We start from the raw sequence: 20,903 nt of genomic DNA, 5'->3' as shown, positions 1-20,903 counted from the left end.
CGCCATCCAAGGAATCGAATGGCGAAGAAAGCCATCCTTTGTAACAACTCATTGATGTGCCTATCGGTGAGAGACTTGGCCGGCACGAACCAACCCATTTTACTGTACCTGGTTGAGATCCATGAGCTCTCAGCATTTCATTATGCCCCTACATTCCATGAAAGTTACAAACAATTTGTGGATAATCTGACTGTTGCTATTGCCTATATCCATCTCTCTGTTCTGTTGCTGAAACCTATTTTAAGATTAAGATTCTGATTCCAGCTCTCTCGTCAACCCCATTCGTGTATTATCCCCTAGGAGAATCAGAGGCATCAATTGCATCCTTCCATAATGGACATTGCGATCATTGCTACCACCATTTTTGAAGAAAGTCCATGTTTTTCTCCGCTTTAGCTGCATTAGCTTTAGCAACCCCCCATTTTGCAATATTTTTCCCGCTTCTGTTATTTAAATTTTGATACCCACAATACAAAGGAAACAAAACTGGTTGAACTCAATTATTGAGAATTATCAAACTAACCAAAGAATACTGAAAGAAGCTATAGATGTGCAAACATTTCCCATGTAAAACCACACATGTGTCATGCGAACCAAGAAAGTTTTGCATAATGTTTTGGGAGGCATCATATGTCAATGGTAAATATAATATCAACAAGGTTCCATAATTGGTTATCGAAAAACTAGGCCATGACCAACAATATTTGTTACCATGAATCTTGTCGATATCTCAACACAATTTAGAAGAAATATTACGACAGACAATTTTTTCACGAGTTCATCATTAGTAATAAAATTGTTAGTAAAACGAACAACATTTGTTGGTTTCATCTGAAGCAATGATATAGGAAAATCGAAACATATGTAAGCCACAAAGGATGTGATGAAGCGGTTGGAAACAAATGAGAATACTTTCACAATTTTTAAGACCAAACAACGCCATAATACGTATCTTCTAACTGTATAAAAATTAATGTTTGTCTTTCTCTATGTTTGTCTGTACATCCTGCGTAGACATGAATTTGTAGAATTTCGAGACTTAGTACTGATTTAATTTCTATTTAAATATTTTCGTGTGTGATTTTTTGTATTTGTGTTTTTTTTTCAGAAAATTTCGAGAACTGCCCGGCGTGAAAATAACCAATAATTTAAAAAAAATCTATTTTGTTCATTTTCTAATATTTTGTTATTATTCAGAAATCTATAATTGTATAGTATTCATGTGTTCGTGAAAAGTACTTCCAAATGTATCACCAGCAAGCAAACAATTTGTCATGACAATTGTCATGCGTAAATGCGAAAACAGAATAGAAACATACGGTATGAGGCATGATGTCGACGCCAACCTCTCTCAGTTTCTATTCTGTTTTCGCATTTTCGCATGACAATTGTCATGACAAATGGTTTGCTTGATCACCAGCGCTATGGAAAATGATGTATAAGGTGGAAAATTAGAAAAATTTGGTAATTTTTTTTGAATCCCTATATGGTTTACTATAAGAGCTGTAGTCAAAAACGTTTTTTTCACGCCATACTCAATAGGCTTGGAAATGAAAATTCGAGAAAATACTCAAAGTACGACTATTATGGTGTACTACGACAAATTATGAAAAAAATATAGAAAATAAAATTTTTAAAACTAAAGTAATTTTTTAGTCTCGATTATATCACGCTCAAAAAAATTTGAATTTCATCAGAAAAGTGATATATTCGAAACAGATATTTTTATTAAACGAAAAATCTTTTTTTCTCTTCAATGTGTATGATTTAAACATTATTTTCAGTGCAACATACAAAATTAATAGTAAAACATTTATTATAATATTTATCACATGGACACGTGAAACAACACAGTATAACATGATATAACGAAATTATAATAGCAGTGTTTTTCTCGTAACAATTTCGTTTGTTTTCTCGAAGACATTGTGTGAAAGACAACATACATAGCCAAATTTAAGTTATTTTGTTCTTCCCATTCTATCGTATTCTTCAAATTTTGAATTGAAGTTTTTAATGAATAGCATTCTGTTTTTCAGAGCTGCTATTTCCGGTTGATTACTGTAACTATTCTTATTTTTTATTCATCTTCATCTTTTCCAACATCGGTACCTTTATCCTTTTCTGGTGGACCATTCACCATACCGATAATTTAGCCGTCGGAAAGTTGTTTGTGGAATATTCTTCCTGCTTCGAGGTCTGGTACCACTATTTGATAACCAGGATCAGTAATCATAAATAATACATAAATTCTGTCTCTATTAACCAAATACATATTTGTTTTGGACCACATAAAATTGCTTCCAAGATTTTGTGATTATGATTGACGTGCTGCCAATATTCAAATTGGAAGATCGTTGAATGTTATTTTTTTCAGTGCCTCGCTTTTATGTTTCGAATTTGTCCCTGATTCATCATTCTGTTGGCATTGGATAATCTTTAATCAGGCCATCGCCAGAGGAAAGTTCATCCCCACAAATAATGGTCCGCAATGTAATTATCAATTATCGGAAAGCTCCTAGGTTGTAGTCTTTTTCGAGAACTTCCAAAACAAACTGATTCAAGATTCAAGAAATAGTTTCTGCTTTGAAAAATCGAGGGTTCTTTGATTTTCCAATTATCATCAATAGATGTTTATGAGTATCAGAAAAATTGTAACATGAAAATTATCCGGTTTTTGTCAGCTTTGATTCATGCGACGTCTTTTTTCCTCCAAATGATTTCACGTTTTTCTGGTAATCATTTTGAAAAATAAGGCAGATTTGTTGCAATTACATACCTGGTCAACGGTCAAATCATAAGTCTTCAAGTAATTGAAAAAATTGTTCTTTTAAATTATCCATTGCCCAAACTTCAAAATTGAGAGGAGAATCGCTGAACTTAAACTACGCAGACTATCAACCACCACAGCCGTATACATCTGTCTACCTTGCTGCTAAAGCTAAAGAAAGTATAGAATATCTACCATCAATTAATTTAAACATTAAAACAATTCTACCTTTAGCAGCATATTAAAATTTTCTTATAGTGCTTATACACAAAACATAGTTTCACAAATTCATCCTTCTACTTTAGCATTCTTGCGATTGTCGTACGGTGTACACCGACTTGTTGAACGATTTGTGGTTTTTTTTCATGAGCTTATATCTCTTCATTATCACTACACAAGAAAAAATCTATTATAAAAAAATTATGACTGTCTCTTCAACGGCTCAAACTGGGAAACGGCATAGGTTGTGTATCTAATTTGACACAATCGAAGAGAAAGTTGCTCAGAATTTTTCATAGTTTTTGATTTTGAGCTTGTGCAAATAATATGCTTTCAAGCTTTTACATAAATATGTGATATACGCTACAAATTCATCAGCAAGATTTTTTTTTCCATGAATGCGACTGATCACGATAGGCGGTATGAATGCTCAAAAATATTGTTTCTGCTTAAATTTCATTTTTTGCTCAATTATTTTACGGCAGACTGAACTTTTCATATAATTTCTCATTTTTCGAATAACATGATAAAAGCTAAATATTTTCAGTGATTAATTCAAGAGTGATAAAAACGAGACGTGATATAATCGAGACGTCACTGTATTACGAAATCTTGGATTTTTTTTATTTTTAGATCCATTAAAACAAAATTTTCATTCAAATGTACCTGTTTTTGATATGTGTTTTTTCCAGAACTTCAGAGGGTTTTGCGGTACACTTTTTTAATAACTCGAAATTATGGAATTATTAAATAAAGTTTTGAGACAATACTGCTGTGTTCGTAATTGTTTTTTTTTTATTCATGATTTCTTCATAATGAATCAAGTATTGAACGTACTATTTTGAGGCAATTCTTGAATACATCTATAAAAAATCAGAAGGGACATATTTTGAAAATTATAGTTACGAAATTTAGATGATAAATAAAGTATTTTCTTTAAAAACATGAATTCCCGGTATAAATTTGAAAGAATGTATTACATATTTAGTGAACATAGAGTTGCGAAATAAAAAAATCGAAACATTGAATATTTCCAATTGTGATGGTAGAGCGGTGAAAATTGTGTGACAATAAACATTTTAAATACCAAATGTCATACAACACCTAAACACGAACGAATGTAACAAAATTTGTAAAAAAATAATACTTAACTATTTTTCACAATCTGACCAAAAAAAGTCACTGATAGGGGGTATCCTCTTGAAGTCGTGCCCGGTCTACATGAGCATTTCCCATCTCTCAAAGACTAAGGAGAAGTAACAGCAGCCTGCAATAAATCAATTATTTTAAAATGTTTTCCTAATTTTCACCGTCTGCATTTTTATGGAATCGATGATTAATAAAATCGTGTATTTGATTTCATTAGATTAAACATATCAACATCTGTTCTATTTATAGAAATATCTAATTTCGTATAATAAAATTTTGAAATGCCAAAAAAATTTTCGATGGTAATTTTATTATAGTAAGATACTATGAGTATATTATGATAAACTATGAGTATCTTTTCTATACTTTCTTTTCCAAGCTATTGAGAGTGTCGTGAAAAAAAACTACATTTTCAGGCATAGCTCTTGTTGTGGGATCCAGAAAAATAATCTTATTTTCTCATTTGCAACAATACTTTTCATAGTGCTGGTGATAAGATTTTGGGCTCTTTTTACGAATAAACGAATACAATACTATAACAGATTTCAGGAAAATTAAAAAAATGCTAGAAATCACAAAAAATTGGAAATAAAAATGGAGTAATGGAGTAAAAAGTGCCCCCAAACCAAATCACCAGCTGTATGGAAAACATTGTATAGGGTACTAAATAAAATATTTTGACAGTAATACCATATATTTCAGTCCTTATATAGTACACCATAGGATCTATGGTGAAAAATGCATCTTTTCGTTTTTTTAATGCCATTCTCTATAGCTTTGAGACAAAAATAAGAAAAAATACTGAAAGTACATCTTACTAAGGTGCATCGACAAATATCTTCGCACAGTTTTTTCATCAAAAAATCTAATAATAATAAAATTTTACTACGCGGTACAAAAAAAAGTATATATTTTCTGGCATTTCTAAATTTTCAAAAAGATAACATAACTTTGAGACCCACTTCTGCTCTCATTTTTATTTAAATGCGTTCATATGTGTCTTTTTCTCTACATGTGGCGTAATTTTTTCCTGATTTTTTGAGCGCATTTCGAAACACAAAAATTGTTTTCTTCATCGTCTGCATTATTATTTTTATTTTCTTGAAATCGATTATTTTATAGTATTCGTGGTTTTCAATTGTAAGATTAAAATAAAAAAAAAATGGATTTTCTAAGTGTTCATCTCATTAATCCGAATGATCTTTTCACAAGGACTTCATTATTTCTCACAGAGCTCTATCGTACTGCTGACTCTCATAAATTTGGTTAACCATCTAAATCCAATGTAAAGATAATCTCATATATTTTAAGATACGAGAAAAAATCTTTGTACAGCGCAATGATCTAAATATACCGACAAAATTTGGACAGATAAAAAACAAAATTTAAATAAATATTAGAGTAGTACTGGGTCTCTAAATTCAAAATAAATTAAAAATGTCCAACGGCCAAAAACACATATTTTTTTCGTACGCTCTAAAAATTCTGAAAAAAACACATATACCTAAAATAGACGTAGGAAGAAATTTGAACACAAACAAGAGTAGTACTGAATCTCAAAATAAAAAAAAATAATTTAAATTAAAATAAAAATTAATTTGATTTTTTTTAGTATTTGATTTTTTTGATGAAAAAACTGTTTGAAAATATCGATCGATACACCTTGGTAAGATGTACTTTCAGTTTTTTTTAAAAATATTTTTGCTTCAAAGCTGGCGTGAGAATGGCGTGAAAAAAACGAAAGGGTGAATTTTTCACCACAGATCCTATGTGGTAACATATAAGAACTCAAATATATGGTACTACTGTCAAAATATTTTTCATATTTAGTACCCTATACAATATTTTCCATACAGCTGGTGATTTGGTTGGGGGGTACTTTTTACTCCCTTACCTTGCCAGAACCTTTGGAAATATAAAAAAAAATTGTGCCGCGCAACACTGAAAAAATCTCCAAAAAAATCACACATATCTAGAAAAGCCGTAAGAACCCATTTAAATATGAATTAGAGTAGTACTGAATCTCCAAATAAAAAAAAAATCAAAATTTCAATATTTTTTTCAGTCCTTTAATTTTTGATGATTTTTTTTTTGATAATTTTTCTAGATACACCATAGTGAGATGCACATTCAGTATTTTTTTCAAATTTTTATCTCGAAGCTTTTCAGGATGACGTGAAATAAACGAAAAAGTACGTTTTTAACTATAGATCCAATTTTAAGTCACATAGGGGTTCAATAACACCGCCAAAATTTCTTATTTAATATTCTATACAATATTTACCATACAGCTAGGGATTTGCTTTGGGGGCACTTTTTACTCCTTTACTTGGCTAAATCATATACCTAAAATAGACGTAGGAAGAAATTTAAACACAAACTAGAGTAGTACTGAATCTCAAAATAAAGAAAAAATAAAATTTAATTTAAATTAAAATAAAAATTAATTTGATTTTTTTTAGTATTTGATTTTTTGTTGAAAAAACTGTTTGAAAATATCGATCGATACACCTTGGTAAGATGTACTTTCAGTTTTTTTTTTAAATATTTTTGCTTCAAAGCCATTGAGAATGGCGTGAAAAAAAACCAAAGGGTGAATTTTTCACCATAGATCCTATGTGGTAACATATAAGAACTCAAATATATGGTACTACTGTCAAAATTTCATATTTAGTACCCTATACAATATTTTCCATACAGCTGGTGATTTGGTTTGGGGGTACTTTTTACTCCCTTACCTAGCCAGAACCTTTGGAAATATAAAAAAAAATTGTGCCGCGCAACACTGAAAAAATCTCCAAAAAATCACACATATCTAGAAAAGCCGTAGGAACCCATTTAAATATGAATTAGAGTAGTACTGAATCTCCAAATAAAAAAAAATCAAAATTTCAATATTTTTTTCAGTCCTTTAATTTTTGATGATTTTTTTTTTGATAATTTTTCTAGATACACCATAGTGAGATGCACATTCAGTATTTTTTTCAATTTTTTATCTCGAAGCTTTTCAGGATGGCGTGAAATAAACGAAAAAGTATGTTTTTAACTATAGACCCAATGTTAAGCCACATAGGGGTTCAATAACACCGCCAAAATTTCTTATTTAATATTCTATACTATATTTACCATACAGCTAGGGATTTTGTTGGGGCACTTTTTACTCCTTTACCCGGCTAAATCCTTTATTAGATATTTTCGTACCGCGCAGCTCTCGAAATATTCTGAAAAATGATAACCAATATCAACACATATAATAAATACACAAACAAATACATAAACATATTTAAATATAAACTTCATCTGTATTGGGTCTCAAAGTTCACAAAATCAAAATTTAGAAATATATTTCTTGTAACGCGCAACACTGTTAAAATTCTCAAAAAATATCGCACATATCTAGAAAAGGTGCAGAATCAAATTTAAATACGAATTAGAATAGCAGTGAATCTCCTCCAAAAAAAGTCCTCCAAATTTTTTTTTTCAATATTTCAAGATTTTTCTTAGTTCCTAAATTTTTGATGAAAATTTTTTTGATAATATTTCACGATACACTATTACAAGATACACCTTCAGTTTTTTTTTCAAATTTTTATCTCAGTATTTTTTTCAAATTTTTATTCGAAACATTGAATAGTACGTTTTTGACCAGAGACCCTTTTTGAACCTCATAGGGGTTCAAAAAAATAGTCAAAATTTCTTATTTAGTACCCTATACAATATTGTTCATAGAACGGGTGATTTGGTTTGGGAGCACTTTTTACTTCCATACCCGGTTAGGCCATTTGTCAGCGAAAACGAACCTCATTTTGCTGGGGAAATCTTCTCTGGCAGTAGCCTTATAGAATTTAAGGCCTGGGAGCTGTCCAAAATCCATATTTGCGTATGTTTCGTCATCCATCAGCATACTTTCGTACTTCGTCAAAACCTTGATGCACAACCCTAGCGCGTCTTTTGGCCATCAGATTTTGCTTCAGCGTTCTGTTTGGTTGCTTGCAGGAACGGAAATTACGAAAACCTCCACGCATACAGATTCTCTGGATGGTACATTGGTTAGAATTGTGTTTTTGGCGATGTCGTAGTCCGAGAGTCCCGCGTTTACTTTGAATGTTTTCCATTCCTTCAACCTCAGTTTTCGATCGTAAGTTTCCCATCGACGCATCCTCTGATTAATGCGAACAACAGTTCTACAGTTCATGGAATCGTTTCAGCACATCATACACGGTCAATTTTAGTATCTAGCCAATTTTCATTGTGGGTGGACGAATTTTCTAAAAAGCCTAGAATCAAATTTCTTTTTTAATTTTTTTCAAAACAAAACGTGAAATTTTCACCATCAAAAGATACAGATTTTACAAACAATTTTCTGTGAAAAGATTTGAGATACTCCTACTACTACCGTTCCTGTAAAATGAACATTAATTCCGGATTCTAAGTGATCTAAACCTTACATTTCTATGGGGCGTTGACATCACTAAAGTCTGCTTCATTTAATATTGGAACACAAACAATTGCGTGTAGTTCAGTCATTTATTAACGAATTCATAATTTGTTTTTCATACAAATGTAGCATTTTCTTTACTCTTTCATAAAAAAAATTAAAAAAATTATTCATTGCTGTTTCGAAGAAATTCTCGTACTTTTCCCGTAATACGGCACATTAGGCGGCGCACACCCTTTTCGTCCACCGTTTTGGCGATTTGATTCCACCAGTTCTTCATTTGAGTCATGTTCCTAACAAGTTTTCCCTTTGCCTTAAGCCTCCGCTTCGTGATTGCCCAGTATTTCTCTATCGGCCGGAACTGGGGGCAGTTTGGGGGGTTGAGGTCCTTCGGTATTACGCTGACCCCGTTCGTTGCGTACCATTCCATAACCGTTTTGCTGTAATGGCAGCTTGCGAGGTCCGGCCAAAACATTACTGGACGGTCGTGGGCACGAATAAACGGCAGAATCCGTTTCTGTAGGCACTCTTTTTTGTAGACTTCTGATGTCATTGTCTTGTCAGTGAGAAAGACTTTCTTCTGTCCACAACTGCATATCTCCTGCCAAATCATGTACTTGCGGGCGAATTTATCCGCAAACACGAACTTAAATTTTGCAAGTACATCCCCCCGAACCGTCGCCAAATAAAATTTTTGACCTGGGATTTGCCCAAAGTCCGCCTTTACGTAGGTCTCATCGTCCATCAGAATACATCCGTCGAACTTGGTCGTACAGCTTTCGAGCACGGATTCTGGCCACATTGTTCTGCTTCAGCGTCCGATTTGGCTGTTTGCTGGCTCGGAATGACCTTATTCCTTCCCGGAGACGAATTCGTCGCACCGTACTGTGAGCGGCCTGGAACTTATTGGCCAAATCGCGGTCTGAAAGATTGGGATTCCTCTTGACGGCCTTGATGACTTTCCCACGCAGTTTCCAGTCGACAGTTCCACTCCGACGCTTCGAATGCGGCTTCCGAGCCGTCGTCAATGTTTCCTTGTACTGCTTGATAACACGCCATACGGTATTTCTGGGCATTTTAAGCTGTTTAGCTAGCTTAGATGCCGACAACAATGGATTTTCAAGAAAACTGTGCACAATTTTATCTCTCCGTTCGGCTTCCATGGCGGTTGTTTACAAAATGCTATCGTTTGGTGTTATGACATAAAAACATGGTGAAAGGTAATGAATTTCCCGACACGTGGGTGAAAAAAGTTTCCAAATCCGTCCACTAGGAGCGCCACAATGAGCAAAAGAATTTGTTCCAATATTAAATGAAGCAGACTTTAATAGATTGTTGTTTTTGGTTGTTTTATTATGATGTAATCATATTTCACTTTAGTGACACCTATTCTATTCTCATTGTAAAGGGTGTCCTTTTTTTGGGGCTCGTACAATAGATTCCAGCGTAAATAATGAAATATGCGGATAAAGTTAACAATATAATAATAGTTTCTTATTAAGCAAAAATATAAACGTCTTAACGCAACGAAATGATTCACAGAGTGAGGGAAAGAAACTTCTAGCACATTGACAGTTAGTTAGCAGTGTTGCCGTGATCATTGATACCTTCAACACTCCTCCTCAATTATCACGAACTCCGGCGAAACCCAGCATTCTTGTGAACTTACGGGTCTTAATTGGTCCCAATGGTTTGGTTAGTAAGTCAGCTATCATTTCCTCTGTTGGACAGTACTCCAATTGCAAAACTTTGTTATCACATAGCTCCTTGACGTAACATTGCCTCGTGTCAATAAGTTTCGACCGACGGCTTACCCGTTCAGATCCGACTAATTTTATACAGCTCTGATTATCCTCTAGTATGGCTAGTGCTCCGGTGTGAGGTTCTCCAAGATCACGTAGTAAGTTCAACAACCACACTGCTTCTTGACTGGTTTCACTAAGAGCCATGTACTCGGCCTCCATCGAAGATAGAGTTACGCTGCCTTGCAATCTGCTAGCCCAAGAAATAGCACCTCCTGAGAGAAGAAACACCAACCCTGTTGTAGATTTGCGGTCACCCGCCCAGTCTGCGTCTGAATAACCGATCAAGTTGCTGTTTACGTCGCCGTATTCCAGACAATAACTCTTCGTGCCCAATAGATAGCGTACTACACGTTTTGCTGCCACCCAGTCAGCCTCTGTTGGAGCACTAACGCTCCTTCCCAGTATGGATGTACAAACTGCGATGTCTGGTCTTGCACAAACCGCGATGTAAAGAAGAGCTCCGATTAGACTTCTATATATGGAAACATCAGTGAACGTTGGACTCTCGATCGATGTTTTCCTATAATCTTCATTCATTGGCGTTTTCGCTGCTTTAGCATTGCTCAATCCAAAACGTTCAGCTACTCGCTCAATGTATCCTTGCAACGAGATTCCATAATTTCCATTCGACTTGCTTACTTCTAAACCCAGGAAATAGTTTACTTCTCCAAGATCTGTCATATCGAACTCCTCCTTAAGGCATTGGTGAACTGATTCGATTTCTGCTACACACGCACATCCAACCAGAATATCGTCGACATACACTAGGCAATACACACGTTTACCATTGGCTACTTTAGTGTACAGACACATATCATATTTACCTTGAACAAAACCAAGTCTAATCAATACAGCATGTAGTCTGTGGTTCCAGCAGCGCGCCGATTGTTTCAAGCCGTAAATGCTTTTGGCTAATTCACAGACATGGTGCTCTCTACTCTTGACATCAAATCCGGGCGGCTGCTTCATGTACAAATTCTCATCCAGTTGTCCATAAAGGTATGCAGTCTTAACATCAAAATGCTTGAGCTTCAACTTTTGCTTGCTCGCAACTGCCAAAAATGTACGTAGGGTGGTATGCTTCGTTACAGGAGCGAAGATCTCATCGTAATCTTCTCCGTATTTCTGGCTATAGCCTTGCGCTACTAAACGAGCCTTATACTTTGTCACATCACCTGTTGCATTCCGTTTGAGCTTGTATATCCAGCGAGATCCCACTAGTCGTTTGTCAGCTGGTGGTTCCACCAGTTCCCAGGTACCATTGACAGCATGTGATTTTATCTCGTCTTCCATATCCCTTTTCCATTCAGCACAATCGTTTCGACTCAATGCTTCTCGCAATGTTCTCGGTTCCTCATGACCTTCCGTAGGTAAACGGTTTGCAGTAAATGCTTCCTCGATAAGTCTCTTTGGTGGAATCCCTTTACATCCTCTAGTAGAACGACGTCCAATTTCTTCAAAGTCGAATCCATGGAACGAAACACTTCCATCCGACGCATTCTCGTACATAGACTCGTCTAGATCGCATCCTTCTTCTTGTGGTTGATCAGTCGCGCAATTTTCTTCCGATGGTTCATCAGTATTATTTATATTAGCGCCTGCTTGTTCAACGAAGTTTCAATAGTCATGGTTTCAATATTTGCTCCCGTGGCCGAGTGGTTAGCGTCATAACTAACATGCCGGGTGTTCGGGTTCGATTCCCGTTCTGGTCGGGAGAATTTTTCGTCAAAGAAATTTCCTCCGACTTGCACTGTGATCACGCGTATTCTAGAGCTTGCCACTCAGAATGCATTCAAGGCGTGTTATTTGGCATAGAAATCTCAACTAAGTACTAATAAAAATGACGCAAGTAATACTACGTTGAGACGGCGAAGTTCCTCTAGGAACGTTAGTGCCATTGAAGAAGAAGAAGAAGGTTTCAATATTTGGAATTTCCTCTGCTATATCAGTGTCAGCAAATGGCTCGACCTCCATGTTCTCGCACGATCTCGCTATAGGCTCTATAAATTTCGCGTCTCTACTTATACGAACTTCGTTTGTTTTCGGGTCTAAGAAACGATAAGATTTCCTTCCTTCAGCATACCCGATAAATATCATTTTTACCGCTTTCATGTCGAATTTCTTTCGCATTTCTTTTGGTACACGAACAAATGTCTCACATCCAAAAACTCTGAGGTGGCTGTACGATGGTTTCTTATCATGCCACATTTCGTAGGGAGTCTTCTCGATCGTTGAAGATGGCAGCCGATTTTGTAGGTAATTTGCTGCACATATGGCTTCTGCCCAGTACTGCTTACCTAACCCCGCTTCTGCTAGCAAGCATCTGGCCATTTCCATTTCGTACCTGTTCTTCCTTTCTGCACGTCCATTCTGCTGAGGTAAATAAGGGGCTGTCAATTGATGAGAGATTGAGATACCATTATCACTAAAAAACTTTCTCAATTCTAAATTACAAAATTCCCCTCCACCATCCGTTCGGATCACCTTTGGAAAATGCCCAAATTGTGTTTTCAACAAAGCACAATATTCTTTCACCTTGTCTGCAGCTTCAGATTTAGACTTCAAAGGGTAAAGCATCGTGTATTTACTGTAGTCGTCCACCATCGTCATATAGAACCTGTTTCCACCTGGCGTCGTAACTTCCATTGGACCTCCTAAATCCGAATAAACAAGATCACCTACTGCAGAAGATTTACTTTCCGATTTCTTAGGGAATGGTAAACGGCTCATTTTCCCTAGACAACAAATCTCATAAACACACTTAACACTGCATTTCCTCATTTTCAGTCCAAATCCCAAATCATCACGTACGATTTTCTTCACAGCGTCAAAGTCTCGATGGCCGAAGCGTCGATGCCATAAATGTTCACACAATTTTGAATGTCCGACTTCAACAGTCATAGCTTGTTCCGGAAACTGTTTCAAGCGATACAAACCACCGCTCCTTTCACCAATCAACATCACTTCGTCGTTTTTCGTGACTTGGTAGCCCTCACTGTCAAACGAAATGTTGTATCCCAGATCGCAAATTTTGCTTACTGAGAGAAGATTACCAGCAAGTGTCGGCACATGGTACACATCCTTCAGCTGAACCGTCATCTTCACACCACTGCCAGTCATAGATACTAGCTTTCCGTTTCTAGCATCATTAGATTTAATTTTTGTTCCATCCGCCAGACAAATTTCCGGCTGCTTTGCAGGATCGATACCGGACAAAAGATTTGTGTTGTTTGTCATATGAGATGTGGCGCCGGAGTCCAAATACCACCGACCTGTGCTACAAGTATCCATAACAGCCAAACACATCTCGATACCAGTCGAAACTTCCGCAGCAAGATTCGCCTTCGCCTCTTTCTTCTGGACATGTCGTGCTCTATCCAACTTCGGGCAATCACGTCTGAAATGCCCTTCCTGATGACAGTGGTAACACTCACCTTTCTTCTTCTTCATTTCGGTCGTATTCGAATAACCACTGACTGTCTTTAACACTTTCTCGTCACTCATACCGCTTCCGCATTCCAAACGCCGCCGATACTCTTCACGAAGTTTGCTTTTCACAAATTCAACTGTAAGCTCGGCGTCCGGGCGATTTTCGATGACATTGACGAGGGTGCCGTATGACGGAGGAAGATTAGACAGCATCAACGCCATGAATTGCCGATCCTTGAGCCCTTCGTTCATCATTTCCAGGCGGTCCTGAAGGGCCGTCATTGAATTAAGATGCTCTGGAAGGTTACCTTCTTCAGGTAGTCGTAAGGAACACAATTTCCTCAAAATAAACAATGCGCTGCTAAGTGAAGCTGCTTCGTGAATACTTCTTAAAGAATCCCACATTTCCTTAGCGGTTGTCTTCCGGATGATGTGTACTAGCTGACTATCCTCAACAGCCAACCCGATCATGGCACGTGCTTTCCCGTCGTTCAAAAGCCAGGCCGCATCGGTTATTTCAGGCTTGGGGTTAGTCACAAACTCCGACAATCCTTCCTTAAACAGAAGTAGTTCCATTTTAAACCGCCACGTATCGAAATTCTCATTGTTCAATTTTTCTACTATCACTCTAGCATCCGCCATTTTAGCCAACTCGCAACAAAATGGCTTACTTCTCGATCACGGGAAAAAAAATGCTCAAATGTTCACAAACTTATTACGTTTTTTCACTATTCTACACTGGGCCCATAACCTTTTGTGGCTCGTACAATAGATTCCAGCGTAAATAATGAAATATGCGGATAAAGTTAACAATATAATAATAGTTTCTTATTAAGCAAAAATATAAACGTCTTAACGCAACGAAATGATTCACAGAGTGAGGGAAAGAAACTTCTAGCACATTGACAGTTAGTTAGCAGTGTTCCCGTGATCATTGATACCTTTAACACTTTTGAAAGTATTCAAATACCGCTATATTTATCCAATCAGATTTGGTCAATTCTTAAACTCATTTGTACTCATTATACGTATCGATGTCACACATTATCCTTACCCTTCCATTTTTTCTTCTCCCTTCTAGCCCGAACCGTGCCGAAACGGGGGACGCTGTATCGACCAGCTGGGAGGTTACCTCTGTGACTGCAACCAGACCGGCTACTCGGGCTCCATTTGTCAGCAGAACATCGACGAGTGTGAATCGAATCCCTGCACGAACGGGGCCGAGTGTATCGACAAGGTAAACGACTACCAGTGCAACTGCTACCCGGGGTACAATGGCAAGAACTGCGAGGAGGACATCGACGAGTGCGACCCGAATCCTTGCCAGTACTCGGGGAAGTGTCTCGAGCGGTCAAACATCACGCTGTACTACTCGAACAACAAGAACCTGCCGGCGATATTTTCGCAGCAATTTTCGTTCCAAAACGCTAGCGGGTATGACTGCATCTGTGTGCCCGGCACGATGGGGAAGAACTGTGAGACCAACATCAACGAGTGTGACAGCAGTCCGTGCAAGAACGGGAACTGTATCGATGGTATCGGAAGTTACACGTGCGAATGTGAGCCGGGTTTCGAGGGAGTGCACTGCGAAACGGACATCGATGAGTGCCTTAAGTATCAACCGTGCGTGCATGGTACTTGTATGGATGGAAGAAATAACTATAACTGTGATTGTGATGGATTGTGGGGAGGGAAAAACTGTTCGGTTAGATTAACCGGCTGCCTCAACGAACCCTGCTCGAATGATGGTAACTGTATTCCTTATTTGGAAAATGAGACTCAACACAAATTTAACTGCTCCTGTGGGCAAGGATACCAAGGGAAGACATGTGATACCGTCACAACAATGTCACTCGTTGCAACGAGTTTACTCATTGTGAACACCTCGAGAGACGAAGGATACGATATTCAGCTTAGATTCAAAACGACCCTGCCCAACGGCATCCTGGCATTCGGAAATGGAGCCACATCGTACATTCTTGTTCTAAACAATGGTCGACTGAATTTGCATTCAGCTCTGCTGAATCGATGGGAAGGTGTATTCATCGGATCGGGATTGAACGACAGCAAGTGGCAGAAAGTTTTCGTAGCCATAAACTCGTCTCATTTGGTGCTTTCTGCCAACGATGAACAGACGATTTATCCCATCAATTCGTACGAAGGTACTAACGGTAGCAATACCTCATTCCCGATCACTTACCTTGGGGGAACCACCCCGTCTCTGGCCCAACCATACCTCAAACATATCGCCAGTGCAGTTTCTAGCTTCGTCGGTTGTATGGAGGACGTTGTCATAAACGGCCAGTGGGTTTTGCCGGGACAGGAGCAAGAATTCACCACACTGCACGACATCGATACTGGATGTCCCCGAAAACCACAGTGCGAACCGAATCCCTGCAACGAGAATGGCGTATGTACCGATCTGTGGCATGAATTCTCCTGCCGCTGTAACCGACCTCATTTGGGTAAAACCTGTAAATATAACATAACGGCAGCCACATTCGGACACGAAAACACAACGCGGTCGGCGGTCAAAGTGATTGTTAGTGACACAGCCCGTCGGGCGGTACGATCTGTGCTCGACATTTCAATGTTTGTTCGAACGCGCCAAGGGTCCGGGATGATTTTCTATCTTGGAAGTGATCCCGAACAGACCAACAATCAATCACCCAACGATGATTCCTACGTGGCCGGTTTCCTCTCCAAGGGAGAATTACTGGTACGGATGAACTTCAACGATACTCCCGAGGGATACACCGTTAGTGGCAACAAAATTGACGATGGTAAACTGCACTTGATTGAAGTCATCCGGAACTCCCAACTGGTGCAAGTGAAGCTGAGTGGAACCGAATACTTTAGGAAAACTATTTCCTCTTCCGGCCAGTTGAACGCCCAGGTATTGTACCTGGGAGGGCCACCCCCTAACGCAGACTCGATCAACAGTTTGTACAAAGATGATTCCGAGAAACAATACTTCAAAGGTATAATTCAAGACGTCCAGGTGTCCAACTGGTCTCATGCTATGATTGTTCAGCTGTACCCACTGAAAGAAGTCGATCTCACGCTGCCTCCGCCGTTCGGAGAGGTCCACATCGATCGCAGCTCGGTGCTTGAAGGGGTCGTCACGGATGATCTGTGCCGTACCCAACCGTGCAAGCATGACGCCATTTGTGCGAACACCTGGAATGATTTTGTGTAAGTAAATGTTCTTTACCACTCTCACAACTAACAAACGTTTCTCCAGTGATACTAACTCTGAGACAAATGCGTTTTTTCTTGTTTATTTTCGATTCAAACACGCTTGCACCATTTAACTCCGTTGTTTTCACGCACCTCCTGCTGACGAGGTGGATTTGAACTACAATGCACTTAAGTCTTTGCAAATGGAACAGTCTGAAGGACACGTTTCATGAACTTAAGCATATCTGGAGCAACAGTAAAATGGCTAGGTAATGTCGATGACAAAATCTCCCCCGGAGTATGCTTCCAGTAATGTAGAACTGCTTTTGGAAGAAATGCGTCCGTAGTATTTACGATAGATTGGCTATAGAATACACTGTCCCTTATATGTAGGCGCTAATGATTAGACAGAAATTCCAACCGGTATCTTATGCTTCATCAAACACAGTTAGATTGGGAGAATTTTACCTATTTGACTCAAATACTAAACAGTCGTTGGGACCTTTGTGAATTAAAAATCGATTGGTAGTTGACTGGCAAATCGGCAACGGAATTCACTGGAGACATGTACAAACACATATTGTCTGATCTAAGGACACCATCTGGTTGCAGTTGAAAATTTAACTGACCCGGCAAACTTCGTCTCGCTCAAAATTGATTTTTTGATATGAATACAGTAAACATTCACTAACTGGGCGAAAATGGAAGACCAGTTATCGACATTCGCGTTTTAACTGGTCCGGCATGTTAAACGTCAAATAAAATCGAGGGGCACTTCATTGAATTGTTTGATTCGTGTTGATCATGAAATTGGATAAACAAAAGAATTCCAATGGAAGTTTCGCATTGTGTGCGACAACAGGTATAAAATATAGTTTGAGGAAATTATTTTTCTGTTATTTAATCAATGTTTTTGTCATGCAAAAATAATGTCAATTTTCATAACATTTCAAATTACATTCGAATGTCCCTCATAACAAACCTTCCATCTGAATATGACGTCGATTGTTTACGAAATTCTGTTTCTTAACTGGTCCAAGGACCAGTTAACGTTCGACCAGTGAAAAAGCAGACCAGCTAAACCAGGACCAGTTAGCGAACGATTACTGTACATTCAAACATCCACGTTTTCTTACCAAGCGAACGTTTGTGGGTCCAATCGAAGAATTGTTCATCAATTGATCTTCTAATTTACCCTTACAATTACCTTTTACTATAAATTACTATAAATTTATGTTTCAATTGTATGGCAGCCCCCTTTAGGGAGGGGGGAGGAGTGTCGAATCACCATAGAAACCATTATTTTCTTATATAACCTCCACATCCCTAATTTAGTTCCATTTGCTTGATTAGTTCTCAAGTTATGCAGTAATATTATGGGACTCGATGAGGGTACGTGAATAAGACAAAACACACAAGATGGGGCAGCTGTTTACGGTTCCAAAGTCACTGTTGTACGGTTTCTCATCCGCTGCGGTGGCTCGATGGAGATGATGCGTCGCAACGGTTTTGTGAGAATATTAGGCTAGACGCAAATTGAGACGCGTATGGCGCTAGTAACTTGGCGCGATATAGCGCCTGTCTTTGTGTCTAATGAAAACAGATGGAACGGCGCAAATTGGTCAGATGACGCGAGATGGTGGAGCGCTCGTGAGACACGACTCGCTCGACGCTGTGGCTGAGCAACAGTTTCTCGTGCTGCTCATGCTCAAAATACTGAAATTTCAGTTTCTGTTAAAATTTGCCCTTATGATTTTGAACGCTAGCATTGATTTAGTAAAAAAACTAGTTCGTTCAATTCATTTGCTTATTTTTACTTTTAATAACAACAGTTTTCTTATGTAGTGGACTATTATAAGAAAAGTAACATAAATAAACAAAATCTGTGACGTCACAGATTTAAAAAATCTTCCCACCTTTCATTTTCCATCTCGCTGCTCATGCTGGTTGTGTTGGTTGTGTTGGTGAACAATCATATAGCGCCGTGAGTCTGACACTGTATGGTTGTACCGGTCGGAAGGTTGTGTTAGTAAATAAATACACTGAAGTCGCTTTTTACGCGGTTTTTTTATACGAGGCTTTTTTACGTGGTTTTAGGAATTTACGCGGTTTATTTTTACGCGGATTTCGGAGTTCACGCGGTTTATTTTTACGCGGATTTCGGAATTTACGCGGATCTCGCAGCACGTATCAACCGCGTAAAAATTCAAAATGGTAATTGATGTGACTTTTCACGAAATAAGTTTGTATTGTATCACTGATTAGTAGCTGAGAAATGAAAGGAGATACAGATATCATGATTGTAGCATGCAAACAAAATCAGTTCATCAATTGTTAGAATATGGGTTGCATTTTAAACTAATAATTCACTGTTTGTTATATTTTTACACGGGTTTTGAAATTTACCCGGTTCAGTTTTACGCGAATTTTGGAATTTACATGCTTTTTTTTACGCGGATTTTGGAATTTACGCGGTTTTCTTATGCGCGGATTTTGGAATTTACGCGGTTTTTGTTTACGCGGAACGTATCCCCCGCGTAAAAAGCGACTCCAGTGTATTTATTTACTAACACAACCTTCGACCGGTACAACCATACAGTGTCAGACTCACGGCGCTATATGATTGTTCACCAACCAACCAACACAACCAGCATGAGCAGCGAGATGGAAAATGAAAGGTGGGAAGATTTTTTAAATCTGTGACGTCACAGATTTTGTTTATTTATGTTACTTTTCTTATAATAGTCCACTACATAAGAAAACTGTTGTTATTAAAAGTAAAAATAAGCAAATGAATTGAACGAACTAGTTTTTTTTACTAAATCAATGCTAGCGTTCAAAATCATAAGGGCAGATTTTAACAGAAACTGAAATTTCAGTATTTTGAGCATGAGCAGCACGAGAAACTGTTGCTCAGCCACAGCGTTGAGCGAGTCGTGTCTCACGCTGCGGCTCATCATTTCAAAATCCGCGCGGGAGAGCCGTCTAGTGTGTTTCTACCCTTAGAGAGGGAGCGGTATCGAATCGCCACAGAAACACATTCTTAAAACCTCCACATGCCAAATTTGGTTTCATTTGCTTGATTAGTTGTCGAGTTATGCAGCCCCCTCCTCTTAGAGAGAGAGAGAGAGAGAGAGAGAGGGATGAGTGTCGAACCACCATAGAAACATTTGTTGCCTTCTAAAACCTCCACATGCCAAATTTGGCTCCATTCGCTTGATTAGCTCTCGAGTTATACAGAAATTTGAGTCTCATTTGTTCCACTTAATTTCCGGTCTATTAGTGGCGTTTTCAAAGAACTGGAAGGTACCATTCATTGACTTCCGTTGTTGTAGCCCTTTCACCCAATACCCATATTGTATGGGATATCCATCGTTGGTAGTCATTTAGAGCCAGTATCAGCAAACCGTAAGTCAAAACAAGATTATATTAGATTTCCGCTCGTCAGTTATTTTCACCTATTACCTGTATAATAGGAGGTGTATGTTATTTCCACGCAATTGGTAGTAGATTCGCTGCAAAACAAACCACGGTCGGTTTAGGACTACCATTTTTGAAGGTGTCGAAAAAAGGGCCTTCCAATTTAACCTTTTTACCCCTTTTTTTAACGCTTACGAACCATGCCGACCAGTGGAAAACAAAGTTAAAGAGTTATAGTTTTCATTTCAATGCCAAAGTCGTCAAAAAACAAAACTTTTATTTGAAGAATAGCCGTTGCAATTGAGGGGGTCAGGGCCACTCTCCCCTATAGATGAAACGCAAGACTCTCTTCTTCTCCACCAATATGGTGAATCAATTAATTATAATTGAATCCTAAATTTAAATGTAAATAATATCCCTATCATCAATTTAACCAAAGATGAAAAGAGAAATCTGCATAACTTGTATGAAATAATGTACAGTAATCATTCGG

At 37.9% G+C, this 20,903-nt stretch overlaps 1 protein-coding gene across 5 annotated transcripts in view; it reads left to right on the top strand.

Moving 5' to 3' along the window:
- The window catches only part of LOC129775069 (protein crumbs), a 128,877-nt gene that overhangs the window by 88,891 nt on the left and 19,083 nt on the right, over window positions 1-20,903 (top strand). For 2 of the 5 annotated variants that reach the window (XM_055779292.1, XM_055779290.1), the window contains exons 5-6: window positions 14,892-17,005; window positions 17,185-17,259. In XM_055779292.1, the coding sequence (XP_055635267.1) occupies window positions 14,892-17,005; window positions 17,185-17,259 (2,189 nt within the window). The remainder of the gene's footprint in view (window positions 1-14,891; window positions 17,006-17,184; window positions 17,260-20,903) is intronic. The other 3 variants (XM_055779294.1, XM_055779293.1, XM_055779291.1) reach the window with 2 other exon arrangements.

Source organism: Toxorhynchites rutilus, chromosome 3 (assembly GCF_029784135.1).
Source record: "Toxorhynchites rutilus septentrionalis strain SRP chromosome 3, ASM2978413v1, whole genome shotgun sequence".
Lineage (NCBI taxonomy): Eukaryota > Metazoa > Arthropoda > Insecta > Diptera > Culicidae > Toxorhynchites > Toxorhynchites rutilus.
Note: the sequence above shows the minus strand (reverse complement) of the source record. Positions and strands in the feature narration are given on the sequence as shown.